Source organism: Ixodes scapularis, unplaced genomic scaffold, assembly GCF_016920785.2.
Source record: "Ixodes scapularis isolate PalLabHiFi unplaced genomic scaffold, ASM1692078v2 PGA_scaffold9__187_contigs__length_104089568, whole genome shotgun sequence".
NCBI lineage: Eukaryota > Metazoa > Arthropoda > Arachnida > Ixodida > Ixodidae > Ixodes > Ixodes scapularis.
In genome coordinates, this window is record NW_024609884.1 from 5,902,374 (window position 1) to 5,924,850 (window position 22,477).

The window sequence follows — 22,477 nt, forward strand, 5'->3', positions numbered from 1 at the left end:
GAAACCGTTGCTGGGCTATCCCGAGACGTTGAGTCTTGAAAAACCGCAAGGCGCGTTTAACCAATGAGAGCATCTCTTGAACCTGGCAACAAATTAAGTTTGATACCTTTAGAATAGTCAGAACTGCAGGCCTCGAGAGGACTAGACTGGCTCTTTCGTTCGCTTGCGATGCCTAAGAAACCTTCAGTCGCATTTTATCTAACATTTTCTGGTATGGTACTCCATTATAGTGCGGTGAAGTGGGAAAGCAAGACACGGCAGCTCTTGTTTCAGTAACATTGTCTCGTGTGTTGGTATCTTTTTTTCCGATGATGGTAGACGAGTGCGAGCTACGATGACATCCCGGAATCACGTGACTGGTCAAAGCGATCCCGCGCTGTCGCGTTTTTGTCGACGCCACGGTCGTTACGCCGGAGAACGCGGTCGGTGCATCGCGAGCCCGAGAGTCGCAGGCCCCGAAGGCAGCCCGAGTGGGCGAATGCCTTGAAAGCATGACTTTGGAAGCTAGGACACCGAGGAGTCCGCACTCTAATCCGGTTCGAAGGGCGACGCTGCGGCGCATGCGGGGAGGGGAGATGGGGCGGGGGCTTCTCGGGAGCAAATCTGCGGCCGTCGCGGAGGGGGAGGGAAGTGATCTGCGGTCGGTTGGCCGTAGCAGCCATTTCTTTCTTCCCGCGCCGGATCAATAGGCCGGGAACGAAGAAGACTGTTCGCGGGAGTCATGGCGACGGGAAGACAACACAGGAAGGACCCGGGCCCCGCGGCCTTCGCGAAGGTTCGGAAAAACGGACCCCCCCCCCCCCCCCCCCCCCCCCTCCCTCCCTCCCTCCCCTTCCGGCGGTCACGTCAGGACGGCCAAGGTACGGTCCCCCCAGTAGACACGCCGGGAAAGGCTGCCGCCGCCGTTGCAGTGGGGCGCATCCCGAACCGGGAGAAAACGAGCGGAGCTTGGACAGTCACGGGGGAGATACGGAAGGTCGCCTGTTTCGTCGGTCTTTCAACAGAGAGTTTTAGTAGATCGTTCTGATGACTCCGATAACGATACCCGATACTCCGCACCTGCCTTTGCGCATGCGTCGTGTCGTTATCGGGGATATTGCAACGATCTACTGAAACTCCCCGATGGGGCGCTGAAGGGGTTAACGTTTGGATTAGAGTGCCTGGAACGCGTTTCCGACCGCGTTCCAAAAGAGTGGTCCCTCGATTTCCGCCTGATGACGCCATACGAGTGTCATGCGGTCGCCGGTCGCGATCCTGGCGGTGTCCCCGGTGCTGGATGTGGCAGACGAATGTTCCCCTGCAGGTCGCTCTTCAGTGTGGCAGTCCAAGGAAGCTACGGCAGCCGGAAGTTAGGACGCCGCGACGACAGCGACACTCGCCTTCGCTCGTGCTTCTCGCCACCATTTCTATGACCAACCGCCAGGATCGCGACATCCAACTGCATGACATTGCGGCTTCTATGACGTCATTTGTTGCCACTTCGGGACCGCTCTTGATATATGGGCGGGATAGGACGCGCCAGTCGGAGACGCGCTGCAGGCACCATAGTTTGGATTCGGGTGCGTACCCGCCTCGAAGAGATGGATCGATTCCCTCGGAGTCGGAAGCCCCTCATCTAGGTCTCATCTCGATTCTTTTAGTTGACTGGGCTGGTGCGATTGAGGGTTAGCGTGTTGTGTACGATGCGACTGCAACTTTCCCGCCTTGTAACAACAACAAAAAAAAGTTATAGATTTACGAGGTTGTACCCTTTTCTTCTCTTCCGCTCAGTTTATTTTTTCAGCTCGAACACTAAGCTTAAGAGACTATTCTGATCGCGCTCTTTGTGATTGATTCTTTGACGGTCTCTTCGGCAGAGGCCGCAGTCTGACTGCGGAGCAATGATTACTGCGTTTCCGAGGCTGTTGAAGTTCTCATCTCCTTACTAACCGGTCCTAAATTTGAACAGAATCATTAAAGAGGGGTGCAACGATTTCCGGTCTTCGCTCAAGTGTTTGTGGAAGTTGCCCTCTGACACTTGTAAAGGTTCCCGTGTGCTCTCTCGGAGGACGCTTCATCTCCCTCTCTCTGATGACATTAGCGGGCGTTATTCTGCAGCCTGGAGCCGAGGGAGGTCAGGTAATCTTCTCGCCGTAGTTCCTTCGGCTGCCACTCGCGGCTGCAGGTAGGGGAAAAGCTCGACTTTGGGTTTGCAATTATGCAGCGGAATCGCCGCATTTTTTAACGAAGGAGTTGTTTTTCTCTGTCCTCCGGGACACGATAAGCAACTTAAAAGTGACGAGATGCAAATTCTTTTCATCTTAACGTTGTTGCGCCCCCCCCCCCCCCCCCCCTCCCTTTAAAAGCGATCGCTTAAAAATACACTATAAAAAAAAATTATGCGATCTGCGCAGGTGAGTTGTACGGCCAGGGGGACATGATACGGAGGACCAAATGTCGCGATATCTAATAATTAACTAAAATGTGTTGATTATGCTTGAATTATTGGAAATAAACACTGTTTTAATAAAAAGGAAAAAAAAAAAAAAAAACTTGTCGTCTGAAACCACCACGATTTGGAGTACCTGATAGGCACGGGAGTGCGCTAAGGTTTCCACTCGTCTCGTGCAACAGGCGCAATGCTGGCGGTCTGAAAACGCGGTTGATAAGCTTTTCATACTTGTTAATGAGCGCGTTGGTTATGATGTAACTTCAGAAAGAGTCTGTCTAAAGTTTCATCACCTTTTCATCCGCGTTTTCGGACTGCCAGCGTTGTGCTTGTTCCACGAGTGGAGACTTCATTTGCGGACCTCCGCGCTTACCACGTGCTTCGAATCTTCATACGAGTGACTGATTCTCAGTGGTTTCAAGTGACGCTAATCAAGTTTTTGATTGGAACCATGTGTTTCCTTTTACTAATTAAGGTCTCGGAGACGGTAAGGTGCCGTGACACGCGTGCCGGTCAGGTGACCAACCGTTCTTTCGAGTCTTCCGGATGGAGCTCGACGAGGTCCTTCTCCGTTCGCCGATGTCTTCTCGTTGGAAGAAGCTTAAAGGAAAGCGACGCTCCAAAAGGGACACGTTGATGATGAACTGCGGAATCGATTCTGGGCGAGGAAGACAGCGCCCGATTGATCTAGATTTGGGCGGGAGAGGGGGCGGCTGCCCAACTTTCCATGTGCGAGCGCGAGGTGACAGTTGAGAGTTTTCTCCCCTTTATCCCCGCATGCGCGCGCGCCCGCTTCCTCGTCGATAACTGATGATCCTCTTCGGAGGGTCGATGGTCCGTTCTTGGTGAAGCAAAACCGCCGCCGTCGCCCGCTCCGGAGCGTTTGGTGGAAGCCCTATGTTTGACGCGCCCTCTCGGGTTATTGACTGCCAGTTTTACGTTCTCGGAAAATTAGGTGAAAAGAAATAAAATAATAAGCTATTGCTTTTTTTTTTTTTTTTTTTTTTGGCTAGGCCTGGAAATTTTGTTTCGGCCTTGAGTTGCGTCCGTACTCGGACGCGGTAGTTCGTGACACGTAATTTTTATGGCCCGTCCGAACGCGGAGATAGAGTTCGCCGTGCAGCTTCGGTTTCTCCCGCCCGGTGTCTTGGCCAACACGGGTCGGCACCCTGATTGTGCCCGTGCTCCGGTGCGTGGCGCAGGGATGTTCCGCGGCCCAGAGCTCTGCCGCGGTCTAACGAACGCGGCTGTTCGTATCGCCAGCAGCACTCTATTCAACTTGCTCCCTCGACGTAACAAACAAAAAGAGAGCACCATTGCCCCACGTGGCCGTATTAGTAATGTCTTCGAGCATCGGCGTCACAGATTCCCTTTTCTCGCGTTTTCGCGCGAAGCATCCGCGGCTCGCCGTGGGAACCGGGCTGGCTTCGTCGAAACGAGCGCAACAACAAGCGGGAGTGACGCGTGCATGCAGTATTCGGAAGAGCCCTGCCGCCGCGACGATCGTCGGGCGAACGGGGCGCTGTGTTTATCCGTTGCCAGAGCGACGGGATGTGAAGGCGGAGCGGACGAGGGGGAGGGAAGAGCAGCTCGGAGGGGATGATACCTGCGCCGAGGTTCGCCCCTCTCCGCGCGTGCCGCCGGGTGCGTCCGACGAAAACGGTTTCGATCCGGCGGCGGTCTCTGCTATCGAAGCATCTGCGGTCAAAGACTCAGTTTGCCTGCCTGGTCGGACGCTGGCTCACTCTCGCCGTAGACGGGGGTTGCGCTCGCGTCCTTTTGTCCGCCGCGCCGGTGGTTTACCCTACGCGAGCCTTGCTTCCCTCTACCGTGTTAGTATTACGCCGTAGGAGTGCGAGATCGAGGCACGCAATACGCGGCAGTAACCACCGGAATGGCTGGATGACATCACGTGCAAGCCATATCTGGCGACACACGCTGACACAGTTGACGGCTGTCCCTCGGAATTGATGCCTGTTGCTCCTGTTCGGGTTTCTCGCGGAAGGGGCGGTAGTTCGCCTGCTTTTGGGTTCACAAACAAAGTATCCCCACCCAGTTTTAGATTTACCAAAGCGGTCCAGTTTTCTGTACAGTTGCAATACAAATGGTCGGGTTGATTGATTGGTTTGGTTAAAAGAAAATAAGAAACTGATAGCTGAGACTGCACAGCAGCAAAACTTGCCCACTGCACATTATCTCTTTTGTTGGATAGACAGACTTGTTTGTTTTCTCGGGGAGGCAGTGTTGAGACAACTGCCATTGAGCGCCTACGGTTTACGGAACATTAATCGGCAGCGTTGTGAGACGAGAGTTGATGTGTGCTATTCTCCAAAAAACTGCTGAGTAAGAGGAGACATTTTACTTGCACTTGCAGGCCTATTGCAAGATCCCGGTCGACCTGAAACTACCAAGTGCCTTGCTGCAACATCGAGGACCAAGGATGCTCGGAGATTGCTGAGTGTCTCCGATGAGATATGAATGGAGGCCCGGAGAAATCGCCTCCCGCATGGGATCCCGAAGAAAGCAATGTGGTAGATTCAAAGAGAGGTACCCTATCTTAGCTGGCTCAAATTTTGGACGCTTCTGATTCCATTTTTGCATTGCCTTTGGTTGGCTGTAAAGGTTCTTATGCCCGAGAAAATGGTGATGAGACCTTAAAGGGCAACTCCGCTTCTTTTTCGGTAGTGCAAAACAATACAGTTCTCTTTGTTATCATCCACAAAGCCCACACGGCAAATATTACGACGGAATTCCGCCTAGAAATTAATTAAAATCGCTGTCAAAGTTTGACAAGCGTGAATCCGCTGGTCTTGGATGAGATGTGCGGACGGACAACATTGCCCGGCTGCATTTCCGCTTCCTCCAAATTCCTTCTCCCAGCATGTCCGTGACGTCAACAAGCATGTACAGTTTTTTTTGTTGTTTTTTTTCCCGGGCAGAGCACGGGTGTCGCCATGCATGGGTGTCGCGAGAGACATGAGCGACACGCTCGGCCGGCTCGGCGCTCGACTATTGATACCCTACTGAAAGGCCCACAACCTCGTGGAGCGCGGCTTGTGTGTTCAGTGCGTATTGACGTGCGATGGCACATGCTTTGCAGACGACGCGACGATGACTGCGAAGCGCATGTCCGCGCGATAGATTACGTGACCCCTTGTATATCACATGGGTGTACATGCTTAGTGATGCCGAAGATACTAGGTTGTCCGGATTATCCACCGTTTCGGTTTCGGTTTGCGATAATGGCTAGAGTAAAATTGCACGAAAAATATTTTATTTTTTGCAAAACAAAAGATTGGGGATTGTTTTTGATTTCCTCTCAAAGCAAAATTGGCCACTATCTCGAAATTTTCAAAATTGAGCGAAGTTGCCCTTTAACAATCACGAACCTGTTGATTTTGTTTTGAAAGAGGTCGAGCAGGAATTTTCCTTATGTTGTCCATCTTTTAAAGATGTCTCGATACACAGCAGTTCATTTTATCCTCAAGTTCCAGCCAATGAGCGGGGTGATGGATTTGAATGACGCCTAAAAAATGCCGTGTCCCCCCGCAGACGAAGCTGCTGACGACGAGACTTTGCTGGCCAACCAGACGACCTGTTCGAGCGGATCCAACGATGCACCTTCGAAACCTGACAGCGAAAGCGGCACTGGCTCCACCGAGCTCTCTGCCAACGAAAGCCAGGAGGGCCTGCACGATGAGGATGGCCAGCGTGATGCTGGACTGACCAGGAGGAAGTCTGCCTTGGTCAGTCAGCTGTCATTACTATTTGCATTCAAACATGCACCATGGCTGGCCTTACCAGCATGCAGTAAAAAAAAAAAATACACACTCTAGAATCGTCTAGACAGAAAGGAATGACATTGTGCTTTGGAATTTTGCTCGGAGGTATTTAATATGTCTCATACATATGAACAGCGCTAAAATGAGCCAGAAACGACGCGTCTAACGAGCAGGAAATTTTCGTCAAAGGCATCTTTAGTGGTCAGTTTTACTCAATCTACATGCTCCACAACACCTAAAAAATCAAGTGAACCACTTTCATATTCCACTTAAATAAGAAGTTTGATTAAGGATTCATCACCGAATATGCAAAGGAAGGAGTGGATGGAAGAAGCTGAGATGGTAAGGATTTGTGTCGGAGGTAGCACTAATCCTTGTCTTTGTGGCGTTGACACGTCATCAGAGTAAGTAATGAACAGCGACTATTTCAGCTGCAAGAGAAGATAGCAATCGGTTAAGGCTAGTGCTTAAAAAGGCACTGACATCCCAAAGGTCGTTTTTTTTTTATTGTCTAAACCGATGCAAGTTGTATTCATAGACACAAAAAAAAAAAAAAAAAAATCATTGCGAAAAAAAGTTTTTTTACGGGTGCGCGCACCTTTTTATTTTTGCCGCACTTCTCTCCCGCTCCTCATCTCCTCGCTTCGGGTCGCGGTAGTTTGGAGCGGAGGTGCGAAAGAAAGTCGACTCGCAGGAGATTGCAAAATTTGACGTCACTGCACTTGCACGGATCATGCGGTAGCTTCAAATTCGGCATTTGGAAATTGTTTTTTACTTCATAAATACTGAATTCCCAAGTTTCGAAGTTTGAGGGTAATGTCCCGGCATCGTTTTCAATCGTTTCAGATAATAAAAAAAATATATGATTTTGATGTGTCTGTACCTTTTTAAAGTCTCCTGTAAGTTGGGGGGGGGGGGGGGGGGGGGGGCATCTGGGCTTTTATTACATGTACACAAAACTGACTTGATTAAAACATGTGTAACCTGGCATGGTGCTCAGGAAACAAAACCGACCGACAATGTGAATCTGATTATTTTTCTCGTGAAGAATCGATAGTGTTCCTGAAACATCAGTCATTTTGCTCCACACGAAATCGACATGGCTACTCACAACATAATTTTTTTCTCTAAGGGGTTGGGTACTTAACAGAACTTGAATGGGGAAAATCCTACATTTCTGGTTACAGGATTGAGTACTTATGATTGTGTTTTCTCTATCACCAGAGCTCCCTCGAGATGCCCCTGACTGTTAGCACTGGTTAAAGAGGCACTGACAGGTCAAAATCATATTTTTCTTTATTATCCAAAACAGTTGAAAATGATGCCTGGACATTACCGTCAAAATTCAAAGCTTAGGAAATCAGATTTGTGAAGTAAAAAAAAAAAAAACAATTTCCAATAATTTGAAGTTCCTGCACGATCTGTGCCAGTGCCGTGACGTCAAAGATTGAGTCGTCCTGTAACTCGAGTTTCTCTCCCGCCTCCGTGATCAACTGCGCTTCTCCGTGCGTGCCACATATCGCTGTGAGCAGACGACGCTTCACTTTCGAGTTTGAAGTTCTTTTAGGGGTCTTTTAGCGATCTCGAATTCTTTCGAACGGTGTGAGGTCTAAGAGGACGCGCAGTGGACTTTTGTGAGAAACGTGAGGGGCTACGTCGCGCCGGTGCTGGCGTGAAACGCTGCCCCAGCGGAGTCGTAACCAAAATTATGGTGCTCGGGCAGCGAACCCAGTTGTTTGGACTGTCGTCGGGCGCCGAAAAGAGAACTTTGTCCAATTCCCTGACTCCCGATCATCCTCTGTGCTATATGTGCCAAGCGCCGCCATGTTTTTCGAAGGAGGATAAAAGGGCAAGAGGCGACATCATTTCCGGACTTTGATTTTCAATATTTCAAAACAAGGGGCATAATGCATTCGCAATTGCATTAAAATATGTGCTTTACGAATGCAGTTATTAAATATTATAAAAATATCGCTTACAGAGCTTTTAAATTTCGTAATCAATTACGTCACAGATAAAAAGAAGTGAGGAGATGAGAAGAGGAAGAGAAACGCACCAAAAATAGAAGGGTGCGTGCATTGGAAATTTTATTTTGCATTGTGGTATTTTTTGGCGTGTCTAGACAACTGGCATCAGTCTAGACAAAAAAAAAATGACCTCTGGGGTGTCAGTGTTCATGATTGACGGGAGGCCGTGGGCACCATCCAACAGCTTTGCTTTTCTGCCTCTCAGGGTCGAATTAGGGTGAGGGGGGCAGGGGCAGGGGGCAGCTGCCCCCTAAGCGTCCCAACGTCAGCTTTTTTTTTTTTTTAATTAAAAAGTCACCATTTACTAACTATTTTAGGAAAAATGTTTAGTTTTTGGTGAAATAGCAAATTTTAGATCTACCAAATAGACCTGGGCGATGTTTCACCTGTGATGTCGTCTTTCTGCAAACCCCCCGCCCCCCCCCCCCCCCTTCCCAAGCCTGACCCATAAATCTGCCCCTGCCGCCTCTTGACAGAAAAGTGGTATGAATGTTTAATTGCAATTTTGATAAGGGAGCAGGGCATGAATGGAAATATTTTATAGATTTTCTAAAGAATTGTTGGAGCACATAAATCAAGTTAGCGGCTTAAAAGGCCCCTGCAAAGGAAAAAAAAAATTTTTTAACGATCTGGTTGGGACACGCGTGCAAAATAATGTTTAGAGGAATATTGACGACAACGATCACCTCCTTTCCACTTGTTTTCTCTCGGAATTTCGGGTGCGTGGAGGAGAGGTGGATTGGCTTTGCCTTCACATTGAGGTGGAAGGAGCGAAAAACCGAGATGGTCATTCCGTAATGACCCGTGACATCATGGACTTTGCACGCAGAATTTCAAATAAATCTCTCACCGTCAATATTTCTCTATAATTTTTTTTTTCACTTGAAATTTATTTTTTGACATGCGTGTTTCAGTCAGATTGTTATAAAAACACATTTATTTTCTGTTTAGGGGCCCTTTAACGAGTGAAAGTCCAAAGCCCCTTTGGTGTGCTTTTAAGTGAGGGTCAAAAGGAAGGTGAATTTTTTGGAGACATGAGATTTATAGGTTTGTGCAGTTATAAAAACCTGTTTCTTTGTTACCATTTTGTAGGGATGTGCGAATAGTAGCTCGAATTGATTGGCACTGCATCATTCATAGCATTCACAGAGCTAGGGAAACCCATGACATACTGGATCCTTCTGTAGTGCTGAAGTTAAGTATGGTTATGTGGTTGGAAGCGGTATTCGCACACCCCTACTATTTGTCCTGCTATAAATGCTCCAGAAATCTGCCAGTTCTTCTTTTATTATAATAGTTCTTTAAGTGTGAGCAGTACTTTGATCTACATCATAGACATTTTTTTACAAGTGAGAAGGTAGCGGAGATTTCGCATTTTCTATACATGTGCAGGTAGAGATGGGAGCATTGTTGTTGCCTTATGCATTCACATTGAGGTACCCTTACGAGGCCTTATTTTCGGGGAATTCTGTAATGCGTTTTAAGCAAGTGTGTGAATGACCTTGGACCTGCAGATCGAGGCGGTGCGCAACCAGCGAGGCGACTACGTCTGCCCTGTGTGTGACGAGGTGACGGACTCGTCGCACGCCTTCACGCTGCACATCCGGCAGCACAACCCGACGGACCACTCGCACACATGCCGGCTGTGTGGCAAGACGCTGAGCTCGGCCAGTTCGCTCGACCGGCACATGTTGGTGCACTCGGGCGAGCGGCCCTTCAAGTGCGCCGTCTGCCACATGGCCTTCACGACCAATGGCAACATGCACCGCCACATGCGCACCCATTCGGTGCCCGAGGAGGCGGCCGACACCCTGCGCTCCCCCAAGGTGCCACTCAAGCGCAAGCCCTCCGTGGAAGTGGACACGCCCCCCCTGTCACCCAAGGTCCCCTGCACCGCCGACGTGAGCGATGCCGTGCCTTGCGAGGAGATTTGCTGCCCCGTGTGTGGCAAGTCGTTTCTTTGTCGCTCGGGCTTGGCAAACCACATGAGCACACACCCCAACGACCCGATTCAATGTAAGAAGTGCTGTGAGGTGACGGCCAACTATGGCGCGTACGTTGACCACCGCTGCGACGGTGCCACAGACCCAAAGGCGGCTGCGGAGGACGGCGAGGCCGTCGCCAAGCCTGGGCCGCCGACCGGGTTCCACGACCTGACGTTTGTGGACTTCTCGACGGGCAAGTTCTCGCTGATCGCCAAGGCAGTGTGCGAGAGCAAGGTCCGTCGCCCGAGCAGCGCCTACCACGTGTTCGAGTGCGAGCTGTGCAAGCGGGCGTTCCCGTGCGGAAGCGCGTTGCGCCTGCACGCCCAGTCGCACGGTGGCCCCCGCGGCACCTTCTGCCCAAGCTGCAGTTGCGACTTCACCAGCCCCACGTTCCTCGAAATGCACCAGCTGAAGCACCGCAAGGCAGAGCAGTGCCACTGGGACGATGTACGCTGCAATAAGGAGGACTTTTTGGCGTTGTTTGAGCTGCAGACCAACGCGTCGCACGTTGCCATCCGCGAGGTGACTGCCCGGCCTCGTGCGAAGGAGGAGCACTTTGAGAACTACGCCTACTTCAACGGAACGAAGCAGCGAGAGCCGGAGAGGGAAGCTGGCCATGACTTTGCAGACATTCAGTCCATCATCTCGGTGACATCCAAGGCCCCGCTGGCGGCCACTTCTCCGGGCCAGACTGGAGCCTCGCCCCGGCCGGGGTCTCCCCTGGTGGCCGACTCTGCTGCAGCCAGCCCGGAAGAGACTCCTGTCAACACGGTGAAACCGGATGACTCGGTTGCAACGGACGAGAATTTGAGCACCGGCTCGCAGGAGGAAAGTCAGCCTCTCTTCACATGCAAGCTCTGTAAGATGTCGTTCCGCAGCCTCGGGGTGCTCAGGAAGCACGGGCAGCTGCACTCTCACGGGGTGACGCCTTACGCCTGCAATGTGTGCTCCTACACGAGCATGGACAAGAGCACATTGATCCGGCACTTGCGGACCCACAATGGAGAGCGGCCTTTCCAGTGCTCCATCTGCAAGTATGCCTTCACGACTAAGGCCAACTGTGAGCGGCACGTGCGCAAGCGCCACAAGAAAATGACCAAAGGTGAAATTCGGGGAGCCATGCAGTACAATCCCCACATGGCAGAGCCCTCGCGGGGTGCCTCCGAGGTACTGCCGCCCGAGGTGGGTAGTCTCGAGACAGTCTGCAAGTACTGCAACGTTGACTTCAAGTTCAACCGGGTTCTGCGCCACCACCTGCGCTCATTGCACAACAGCTGCAGCCGCAAACCCTTCTGCTGCAACATCTGCAAGCTGGGGTTCTCCACCAAGAACAACTGCATCCGGCATGCCCTCAAGCAGCACCCGGACATGAAAGACAAGCTTGCGCAGGTGGTGGCTGCCAAGCCCATGGCCCTGAGTGACTCGTCGGAAGAGCTCACGACAGGAAGCCTGGAGGAGAGCCCCAAAAAGGGAACGCTGAGCCCCGCCTCGACCCCTGTCCCACCTCCGCTGACTCCTCCACCGATCCAGCTTGAAGCCCCTCTGGACGAGACTGAGGTGATTGAAATACGAGCGGAGGAGTGCCTAGACCTGTCTTCACAGAGTGCACCCGAGAAGACGGCAGAGCCACTCAACCTCACCTTGAAGCCAGCAAAGGAGCCAAGTGCGGAGGCTTCTGACCTCAACAGCACTGATGAACGGGTCACAGCTGCAAAGAGCCTTATGTCCTTAGCTGAGTTGCCCCCACCCCAAGAGGTGCCCCTGGATCTTGCTGTTCATGCTCTAGACCTGACCTTGAGGACTTCGGACGAGTCCGCCCTCATTCTCTATGTTGAGCCTGCTAGTCACAGCGCTGTTGTTCCAACCCACTCCACCCCAAAGAAGACACCGCCTCTGGGGCGGCCCCCCGTGAATGGAGTCTCCTCTTCTCGGAACCTGGCCATCTTGGAGTCGTCGAGTGCCACGGACGACGTCTACAGGATGACTTACAGGATGGTCAATGACAAACTGTCACCAAAGAACCAGAGGTCCTTCAGCTGCATCTATTGTTCAGCTGGATTCACACTTAAGTCAAACATGGAGAGACATATCAAAAGAAAACACCCCGAGTTTGCACGACCGACGCGAAGTCGGAACTTCATCCCAACACTGAGTAACCCTGGAGTCCCCAAGCCTTTCACGTCGACACTGTCAGATGAGACGCGGACGGCGCTACGGGTTGTGCTCAATAGCAAAGCGAGCAAAGTGGCCGACAGTGCCGAGAGCCCGACTCCCGCCACAGGGCAGGAACAATCAGCTTCCAAGACAGACTTAACTAAAGACGTCGAGGACCTGTCGAACCGAGCCATTGAGAATGCGAGCGACGTGAGCGAGGGATCGGCAGACCTGGCAAGTGTGTTATCTGTCATCAACACGGCTAACTCGCAGGTGTTCCACAAGTACCTCCTAGATGAAAAGGCCCCCACAGAAGAGGCGCAGGAAGTTGCAACGAGGGAACGCAGCGAGAGCGACGGCGGGACGAGCACAACAGAGCAGCGGGAGAAGAAGCGCAGCTCGTACACGGACTCGCCCAACAGCGTTTCGTGCCAGTACTGTTCACGCAAGTTTCCCTGGACGAGCTCCCTCCGCCGCCACATCCTGACTCACACAGGCCAGAAGCCCTTCAAGTGTGAGCGCTGCCCCATCTGGTTCACAACCAAGTCCAACTGTGAGCGGCACTATGTGCGCAAGCACGGTCGCAACGGGGACTTGCTCACGCGCTGCGTGTCGGAGCGGCCCTTCAAGTGCAACGTCTGCCCCAGCAGTACTTTCTCGACACGCGGGAACTTGCGCAAGCACTACTATCTCAAGCACTGGTCGCGGAACGGCGCCGATAAGAGTGCCCGCATGCCAGCCGTCGACGACGACGACCGTGAGGGTTGCGAAGACGAGCACCACCAGGAGGACTCACTCGACGCCATGGACGATGCCGGCGAGGGGAGCTCTGACAACGGGAACCAAGACGTGCACGAGTGCCCCGACCGGCTGCACTGCCCGTGCTGCGAGGCCGTCTTCTCGACGGCGCTCGAGGTTGAGGAGCACATTGGGCAGGTTATCGAGACCCCTTACAGGTGTCACCTGTGCGACGCAGGCTTTGTCAAGAGGCAGGACTGCCTCGGCCACCTTGAGAGCCAGCACGGGACGGAGCACGACTTTCTGCGGGGGTCCCAGGACGGTGAGCATGAGGTGGTCATTGCACACATGAAGAACCGCTTTGGGGAGTCCGAGGACGACAGCGACGAACTGGGTGGCCGGCCGGGGGACTATGCGCTGCGGACCATTGCCTGCGTGTTCTGCCTGCGGCGGTATGGGTCGACCGACGGGCTCAAGCGGCACGTCCTGAGCTGCCACGAGGGCGAGGACGTGTACGCGTGCGAGGTGTGCGATCAGAAGTTCCCGTCAAAGAATGGTGTTGCCCGCCACAAGCGGAAGCACCACGGCCTACCCCCCGTGGAGGGGAGCTCGGACGAGGAAGAGGAACAGCGGCCGCCCCTCCACAAGCATTCCACGAAAAAGTTGCTCAGCAAGGACAAAAGGAAAGCGGTGGCGGAGGCCCCCGCTACGCAGGCAAAGGACCCTCAGGGTTGCCAAGACAACGATCTCATTCAGAACCTCTTGGGCATCAAGGACTCGAAGATAATCGACGAGATGCTCGACTCTGCCGACTCGGCGGCCAGGCTTCTCGGCGTCAAGCAGATTTGACTCTGGAACCGCGTGCGAGAGCTGCTTGTACATTGACGGGAGTCGGGCGTGTGTGGTTGTGTTGGTTTGCTTACTTTACAAAAGCAATAGGTTGCCCATAGCACCGAGCCATTCCCAGGAGCTAACGAGGGACTGTAAATCTGTATAGACACATTAGCTGATTGTTCATGCAAGTCATTTTACTGCTCAAAACTTAACTTGTGTATTTGTTATGAGTTCCTTGGGGTCAAAGTTGATACACACACTCTTTTGGTAGTCAGAAGAGACAGCAGTAGTCTGGGCAGTTCTGTTGTGTGATACATCATTGCACCGAGCTAGGAGGCCAAGGCCGGCCGTCTGGCTTGCTTTTCTCGACGTCCATTTTAACTCCAACCCAAGCCACTGTCCGATAACCTTTTTGTTTTGTTTCTTGCACAAATTGTAAATATTTGCACCCTCTGTGATTTTAGATGTCCAAATGTGTGTATGTGGAAAGACAGGTTACAATAGCAATATAGTCAAAGAATTTTGTGTGTCACTCAAAGAGCAAACACAATCAAGAGAATGCATTCCACGCTTAACCATAGCGAATCACTAGTACAATAAGTAACAAAGTGCTTGAGAAGAGCTGTAATTGCTATCCTTGCATTGCTTGCCCTCTAGTTTTAGTGTACATAGTTTGATATTTTGCAGCCATCAGGGACCAAGTTATTGGAGCATATCAGTGGACCTGTGGGACCATTTGTTGACAATACCTTTGCAAGCACCATCAAAGTTTACTCCCGTCAGGAACTCGACATATCAGCTACATTCCCAGTCAACGTATGCGCAGGACCCCTTGCCGGGCGTTCGCAGTTGCTGCCTGTGTGAGTGCAGGCCCCGAGCACGGCTGCACTCGTTGCCGGGCTGGTCTGCAACTTTTGCCTTGAACGAAAATAGTCTACGGTGCTTATTCCAAACATGCACTGCAGAGGAAATAGAGATAGGCCCACATTCCATACTTCTGGGCAAGCATTGTGTATTTTTTAAATGTCTGTAATTTATATGCATCTTCATATACACACTTGCACCAAACAGTGCTGTAGAGCTGCACCACACATTGCTGCCTTGTACGCTTGCCGCTATGCAAACTCACGCGCCGCTCTCTTAGTGCCTTTCACATGCTGCTGCTGTGTTCAGAGTAGTTGATGCATTCAGGAAAGTTCCTTTGCCTTTACTCACTGTTGCCGTGCGCTGTGCTTTGCATCCAGGTGCTCCCGCTTGTCCTGTTGTTGTTGACCCACATGACGCGCCGTCCGCTTCAAAGCTTCCAACAAACGACACCTTTCCACATGTGCATTATTTACAAACGCCACCGTCCAGGCATTGCCCACTGGTGCAGTGTTTTGGGCCATAGCAAATGCTGTGAGCATTCCAGTTTTTAGAAACTACTGAAAGACAATAATTCTCCACAACCTGTTGCTGAAGTGACGATGGCAAGACCAAACAGTTGAAATGGTGTTACACATTCCTGAATTTTCTTTTTTTTTTTACAATGAGACAAATGTGCAAAGCACACCCATGCTAAAAAGATTTGAATGGGTGATTGGGGCTAGGCTTTTTTTAAATTATTATTATTGCACATGACACATTTTACTGAATGCTTTCCAGTTTGTGGAACAAGCTGTAAGGATGTAATCCGGCATTGAAAATTTAGACAACTGGAACTGATTTGTTCCTTGCTGGTGTAACTTGGCATTGCAAATGCAGTAAGACTGGAAAAAATTTGTTACATGCCTGTTTGGAGGTTGTGCCTGTAGCCAGAAAGAGATCACATTCTGCGAGTGTCCGTTTCTGACGTGTTTCCCCCAAAGTGCACTGCCGCTGCTTGACTCTGCCTTGTACTTAAGGTTATCCAGCTTTTTTGCTATTGCTTCTGTCGAGAATGTGAAATGCTGTAAAATTGGACACCAAACAAACCTTGTACTTATTGAATTTGATGAAATCAAGTGGAACTTGCAGACCCCCACTGTTCATTGTGTGCTCACATGTGATTCATGTGTCACATTGCAAATCTCGTGCACCAACATTCACACATCGACCTAAACATTCTGCCTTGCTTGAGTGCCTATGAGTTTTAATATGCAGTCATCCAAGATTGCAAGACTAGTCGCACTTTTGCTGTTTTTTTTTACACTATTGCCTACAGCCACTGAGTATCTTACTTCACTGTATTTTTGTTGACAGCATATACATAATGCCTATGAATATATACATAATGTATAATTTTAGAGGTCGGCAGATGATGCTGACAAGTTTTTGATTTTATGGACAAAATGTGTCTGTTTGTTTGTTTGGCAATAAATGCGTTTATACAAAACATGCTCACAGCTTTCTCACTTTGCAAGTGTGTACAAGTATGACATGCCTCAAGGATGTCTCATTCACATCGAAACTACTTTAATTTTATATGCCTGTAGAAAATGTAGATTTGGCCTATTTATTCCACACTCTATCGAGGCTGTGGCGAGGCTCTATCCACAAAAATAAAAAAAAAAAACCTTTTCATAATTTTTCTTTGAATAAAAATGCAGTGTTATTTATAATAAATTGTTTAGAGATGGACTGTACATACGGTTTTATATTTTTGGATAACTCCGGAAAACATGGCCTGTAAATTGTTTGTCTATTTAGATCTATCAAAAAATACAAAAGTACTTGGACAGAGTACAGGGCAAGGAGGTTAGAAGTACAAGGGGGGGGGGGCACGTTGCAATATTGGTGAAGCCTAGTCATAAAAAGTTCAAACGATTTTGTGCCCAGCGTGACCGCAGATCTCTCTGGCGATTGGTGCGCGTGACATGTCACGTGTGAGATGGATGGTTGATTGTAGAAGAACTCCTTGCAGGCTTGCGCGCGCTCCGTCCGGTAGGTTTTATCAGGTCGAAGTCTAGACTGGTGTATTCTAGTACCCCACAGCAAGACGAAGTCTAGCTACGGTCACGTGATGTGGTCACGTTGGCATGGTAAGTGAGGAGAGTAAGGAGGAAAATGAGAAAGAGGCGAGGCGTCGAGGGAGCATGGCTTGTGGAGGCTACGCGGCCGACGTCATGCCCTCTCCTACCCTTCTATTCTCCATGGTACAGGGCCAGTGGTCCTGAGGAGACTTAACTCCAGTTTCAAATTTGAGTGCTGAGAACAGGGGGTTTACCATTTATCTTGTCAAAAGGTTTTTTCAGAAAAATGGATTGTCGGGTCACGACGAAAGCTCTGTTCGGTTGCCCAGTTTGGACCACTATTAGTGCTGTTAGAATTGTGAAAGCTGCCCAGACAACGCAGTTGGTCTTGAAGACGTCCTCAGCTAGCCGAGACGTCTTCATCAGGACGAAGACGTCGTCGGGACGTCCTGAACTAGTTGGGACATTCTGGCCCTTTCAAAGACGTCTTGAGGGCGTTTTCTGGTTCCCTTCATCGGGAAGACCTAAAAAGTTTTTTCTTCTTTTTTTGAATGATTTTTAATAGTACAAAAGGTAAGCAGTGAGAGAGTGCAGGCGAGCTGGTAATCAATCGTCATCTTGTAAACCCTGAGATGGGGAACGATAAAAAAACGGACGAACACAACAAAATCTCAAACGCTGCGTTTGAGATTTTGTTGTGTTCGTCCGTTTTTTTATCGTTCCCCATCTCAGGGTTTACAAGATGACAAAAGGTTTCCATGCCGGGAACTGAAAACGAAACTAGAATGAGTACGAAAGTATGGATTGATTATGATTATTTTTACTGAAAATTTCAAATTATAAAAAAAGAACTTCTCTGCAAACTAAGTAACCTTGAAATTATTTTATGGTATAAAAATATACATTTTAAAGCATTTAATAGATACTATACATCGGCCTTGTAAAAGCGGATGAATCGATGTCCAGCGCGGCACAGGCTGCGCGGGAAATAGGAAATGGCTGTTTTCCGACCACTGGACCGGCGTGCACTAGACTTGGAAATGACAGAAAACTGTGAAAAAGGTAAGCAGTTAATCTCTTTGTTTTCATATTTCGGCTGCATTATGTAAGGAAAGGTTTGAACTTTAGGTAAAAGAGCGAAATAAACAGTAACATGGGCCGGAAAGCGCGGCTGCAGCTCGTCGTTTTCGCCGTCCGCTAAATCAAAGTGTTGATGCAACTTTTTCCTTGCTCGCTGGTGTTAGAGAGATTGTTGATGACGTGCTTAGAGGTTCGAGCGATCTAAATGTTGATGGAGGCGGCGGAGGAGAGAGTGCCGCTGGTGAGGAACGCGGCGCTGGTTTATGTGAGTTGAATCAACGCTCCTCTTGGGTGGCGGTAACATCGCCGAAGAAAATGCATTTGAGAGCCTGCGCTTACTCGTAGAAAACGCGGACGCAGTTGAAGGCTCAGACTGGGAGGGCTGCTTGGAGAGTTTCAAAAGGAAACTCTAGGAATGGGTAATTCATCATTCTGTCTCGCATACCATTGTCACCGCTCTTTTTGGCGTTCTCCGCAGTCACTCGTGTTTTTCGGCACTTCCGAGCTCTGCAAGAACGCTGTTGGAAACGCCTCGGAAAGCTATGGATATCAGAAACATGGGCTCTGGCAAGTACTACCCCTTTGGTTTGGCTGCTGGTTTGGAGGAACTTCCGGCTTTCAGATCACCTCATCTTGAACGCATCGCCGGTCTTCCTCTTGCAAAAAGTTCAAGAAACCGGTTCTGGCCTATTCTTTGTGAAGTCGAGAGCATAAAGAACATCGCACCATTGTGTTTTGCGTGTTTGTGGGCAGAGCAAGCCTCTAGATGTAACTGATTTTCTGCCAGAATTTGTGCAAGAGTTGAATGAACTTCTTCAAGGGATCTGCATTGACGGTGCAAACATTCCTCTTCGTGTAGGAGCCACAACACCCGTGGCTCTTGGTGTACCAGGAACAGCTGATGATCCAGAAGGCGACCGTCAAATTCAGCTGCTGGGTCAAAGGACGAAGATGAAGTTGGATGAGCTTGAGTACCCGGATGTCAACTACAGTAAGTGATGTTATAGTGCTGTATGCTTTAATAGTGGTTATGCTGTGACAAAAAGGTAACTGTGGTGATTTCTGGTGTTGCCAAGGGCTGCTTTTAAAATATTGGGCTCTTTAAAACTATCAACTCAAATGTAAAATTATTATGGAGGATCCCCAAGTTGTAATTAAAATAAGAGCACCGACTTGACACGACAGAAAAAAAAATTTCATTTGACGTTTCGCCTCCCATGCGGGAGGCATCTTCAGTAGTTGCAAAGCAAATGCAAGGTTCAACCTCAAGCCAACGCTATTTATCACGAATGTCCGTATAAGCATCGTGGAGAGGGCCGCGGTTTTTGTTACACACGGATATGTCCCTGCGAACAAACCACGATTCTAGAGCTTTCGGGGCCTCCATCTGTCCTCTCTCGCCAAGGTCGTCGCGGCCGGAAAGTCAAAAGAATGCCCCATTTGTCCACGCATTGTCCACCAGTTCAGTCTTCAGTCGCGTCGCGTGGGAGTCGTACGTGACGTCACGCTTGTGTTCTTTGAGTCTGGTCTCTCTCCCCCGTCCGGTTTCATCAATGTAGGACGCTGGGCAGTCACTGCAGGGGATCTTGTAGATAGCCCCTCTCTGGGCGTTCGCCGGGGTTGGGTCCTTTGGTTTGGAAACGGAATTTCGAATAGTCCTGTGTGGCTTGAATACAGTTCGAATGAAGGGGCCTCAAAGCGCGACTAAGAGTTTCGGAGACTCCTTTGACATGGGGAATGCACACTACATTCTTATCTCTTTCCCTTCCGCACGGTTGCACATTTTGTTTCATTTGGTTTTTGACCTCGTCAACAAAACGCTTTGGGTAGTGACGTTTCATTAAAGCTCCCTGTAAATGAGTCATCTCATTTGCGCCATGGAGCTCGTTAAATGGCACGGTATTTGATCTCTGTACAATCGATCGCACTACTGATTTCTTGTGTTGCACTGGGTGATGGGACAAAAAAAAAATTATCGGTTTCACATGGTTTGCGGTACACACCCGTTTCAATCCTGTGTTTCGGTTCGCCTGTCCTCATTACAGTACATCTAGGAAGGGCAACTTGCCCTGCTGTTCTGCCTCGCAAGAATTAACTCCCGGTGAAAATCGTTAGCATGACTTTTATCTAAAATGACGAAAGTCTCATCCACATATCGGCGGTAAAATTTGACCATGAACAGAACTTTTTTCAGCACTTTCTCCTCAATATGCTCCATAACTAGATTGGCAACATTGACAGATACCGGGCTTCCCATCGGACACCCGTTCACCTGATGATACGTCTCCCCACGGAAGGCCAAAAAACATTGGTTTAAGCAAAAACGCAAAAGTAAAATCATATCATCAACGTGAAGTGACGTGGGTGCTCTCAGGCTTGATCATCAAGTAGACGCTCGCGTGCGACATCAATGGCAACATCGTTAGGAACATTAGTGAAAAGGGAAACTACATCAAAAGAAAACATGCCTTCATTCGGAAGGAGGGTTTGGGCGCGGACTAACTGAACGAATTCTTGCGAATTCTGTACACAAAAACCATTTTTGCCTGTCACCGGCGCCAGTAGCTCTACCAAATATTTTGACAGGTCGGGCGTGGGGCTACCGATAAAGGATACAATCGGGCTCAGATGACATTCTGGTTTGTGCACTTTAGGCAGGCCGTACATTTTAGATTTGCATCCGTCGAAGGAAAAAAGGTGGCGGTGCAGAGAATCATTCATCCTACCCACCCTTCTTTTGAAGTTCCCGGAGATGATCAACTAACGAACGTTCGGTTTTCCCAGTTGGGTCGCGGGCTAGGTTGGCACAACAAAGGCCACATTATGAAAACCATATGCAACACAAAATGTGAGTGGTCCATTTAATTAACTGAACACAGAGTTAAAACTTTCATGCAGTTTGTTCTAACAGGGGGGGCACCGAGTTTTTCTCTCTGTTCACGGATACTGAGCCGAAATTTCGAGCTCACAAAACGGCTGGCGAAATAGGCGGGACGCTGCAGAACCCCAAAACACCACTCATACAGCGTTATCGCTAACGGATGGCCGTATTTTGGGAAAAGAAATGTGCAATTGAACACGGTCGACGATGCATGTGACGTCACAATTCGTATTCCCTCTCCTCCTTGCTTTGGGCCGTCTAGCTGGTGAACCGAAGCGAGGAGGAGAGAAGTGAGGCCGCTTCCCCTCATTCTCAGCTGTTTCAGGAGGACCTTGACGTCAAGAGTCCTCGCTTTGATCGCGTCCTTCTTTTCCAAAAATACGCCCATCCGTTTGAGATATTGATATATAAGTGAGGTTTTGGAGTTTGCAGCATCTCGTTCAACGCTTCTGTGGCCTTATTTTGCAAAATCCAAATTTCGGTTCAGTACCCCTGCTGACAGTTTAGCAGAGGCTACAGGCAGAAGACTGCGGTTTTGAGACATGTCTTCGCTGAGTGAGTGCCCGGGGCTAGAAATGTCCGTTTCAGTGGTAGGTGCATGTGTTAGCTCGCGTTCTAGCTTTAACTGCACTATCAGTTTAACATTGAGTGGAGTTACTACAGTCTTTTCATGTAGAAATCAAGATTATCCCATTCCGCTAATAGTTTTGACAACTCACTGCGCAGTAAAGGCGACAAGTGCAAGCTAACCTGTGCACCCTGTATTGAAAAGGGCATTTCTGGACGAGCTCCGCTACACGAAAACATGTATCAGTCTTGCATTTTCCTGACACCAATATTTCCCCTGAGCCTTCTCAGCTCAAACAAGATAAATGGCGACCTAATTGCACTTGTTATAAATTAAACGGATTTGGACGTTTGATTTGTCTTTGAGCTTTCATGACATGCTTATACATACAGTGGCGTCACAATGGGGGGGGGGGGGGGGGGGGGGGGGCGGCGGGCCACGAGAGGGAGTGGGGGGATGAGAGAGATTTGGAAGGGGTGGTGAGAGAGGATTTGGAAATGGGTCATGGTGCCTGGCTTGACTTTTGGAAACGCAGTGCTATGCTTGAAATCCGAAGTGCATGCAAGACTAGAAATAAAACAGCGCGGAGTAGGTAGGCTGGCTTTGGGGGCACATTGCAAAACGCCAAACCAGGGAGTACAAGGAGACATGAGGTGGGCGTCATTTGAGAGCAGGGAAGCGGTGAGCAAGATAGAATTTTAGGATCTTTTGAGGCAAATGGATGGGGAGCAGTGGGCACGAAAGGTTTTCAGCTATTTATACATGAGGAGTGTAGACACAAAGTGGAGACAGCGCACTAGGAAATTAAGAGGAAAGTTTTTAGGCTATAGTGGAGTTACGAAAGAGCAGGTTTCAGTTAAGAAGAAAGTTAAGGCCGCAGAAAGAGATCGGTGGCTAGAGGGAATGCAGACAAAGACGGCTCTGGATAGCTATCGATTAAACAAAACAGTTATTGCCAAAGAAAGCATTTATGACAATTCCAGGGGAAGCTCATTGTTGTTTGAGGTGAGAACGGGTGTTCTGCGGACCAGAACATACAGAGTGAAGTACCAGGAAATGAATACAGTATG

General features: G+C 49.6%; 1 protein-coding gene across 3 annotated transcripts in view; it reads left to right on the forward strand.

The window, feature by feature from the left end:
* The window catches only part of LOC8034343 (ras-responsive element-binding protein 1), a 42,048-nt gene extending 25,745 nt beyond the window's left edge, over window positions 1-16,303 (forward strand). For 2 of the 3 annotated variants that reach the window (XM_002408891.5, XM_029993002.4), the window contains exons 2-4: window positions 4,803-4,975; window positions 5,981-6,174; window positions 9,752-16,303. In XM_002408891.5, coding sequence (XP_002408935.4) covers window positions 4,903-4,975; window positions 5,981-6,174; window positions 9,752-13,963 — 4,479 coding nt within the window. In that variant the 5' untranslated portion in view covers window positions 4,803-4,902 and the 3' untranslated portion in view covers window positions 13,964-16,303. Of the gene's footprint in view, window positions 1-4,190; window positions 4,261-4,802; window positions 4,976-5,980; window positions 6,175-9,751 lie in introns of those variants that run through there. The other variant, XM_040499369.2, reaches the window with a different exon arrangement.
* Window positions 16,304-22,477: the final 6,174 nt, after the last annotated feature.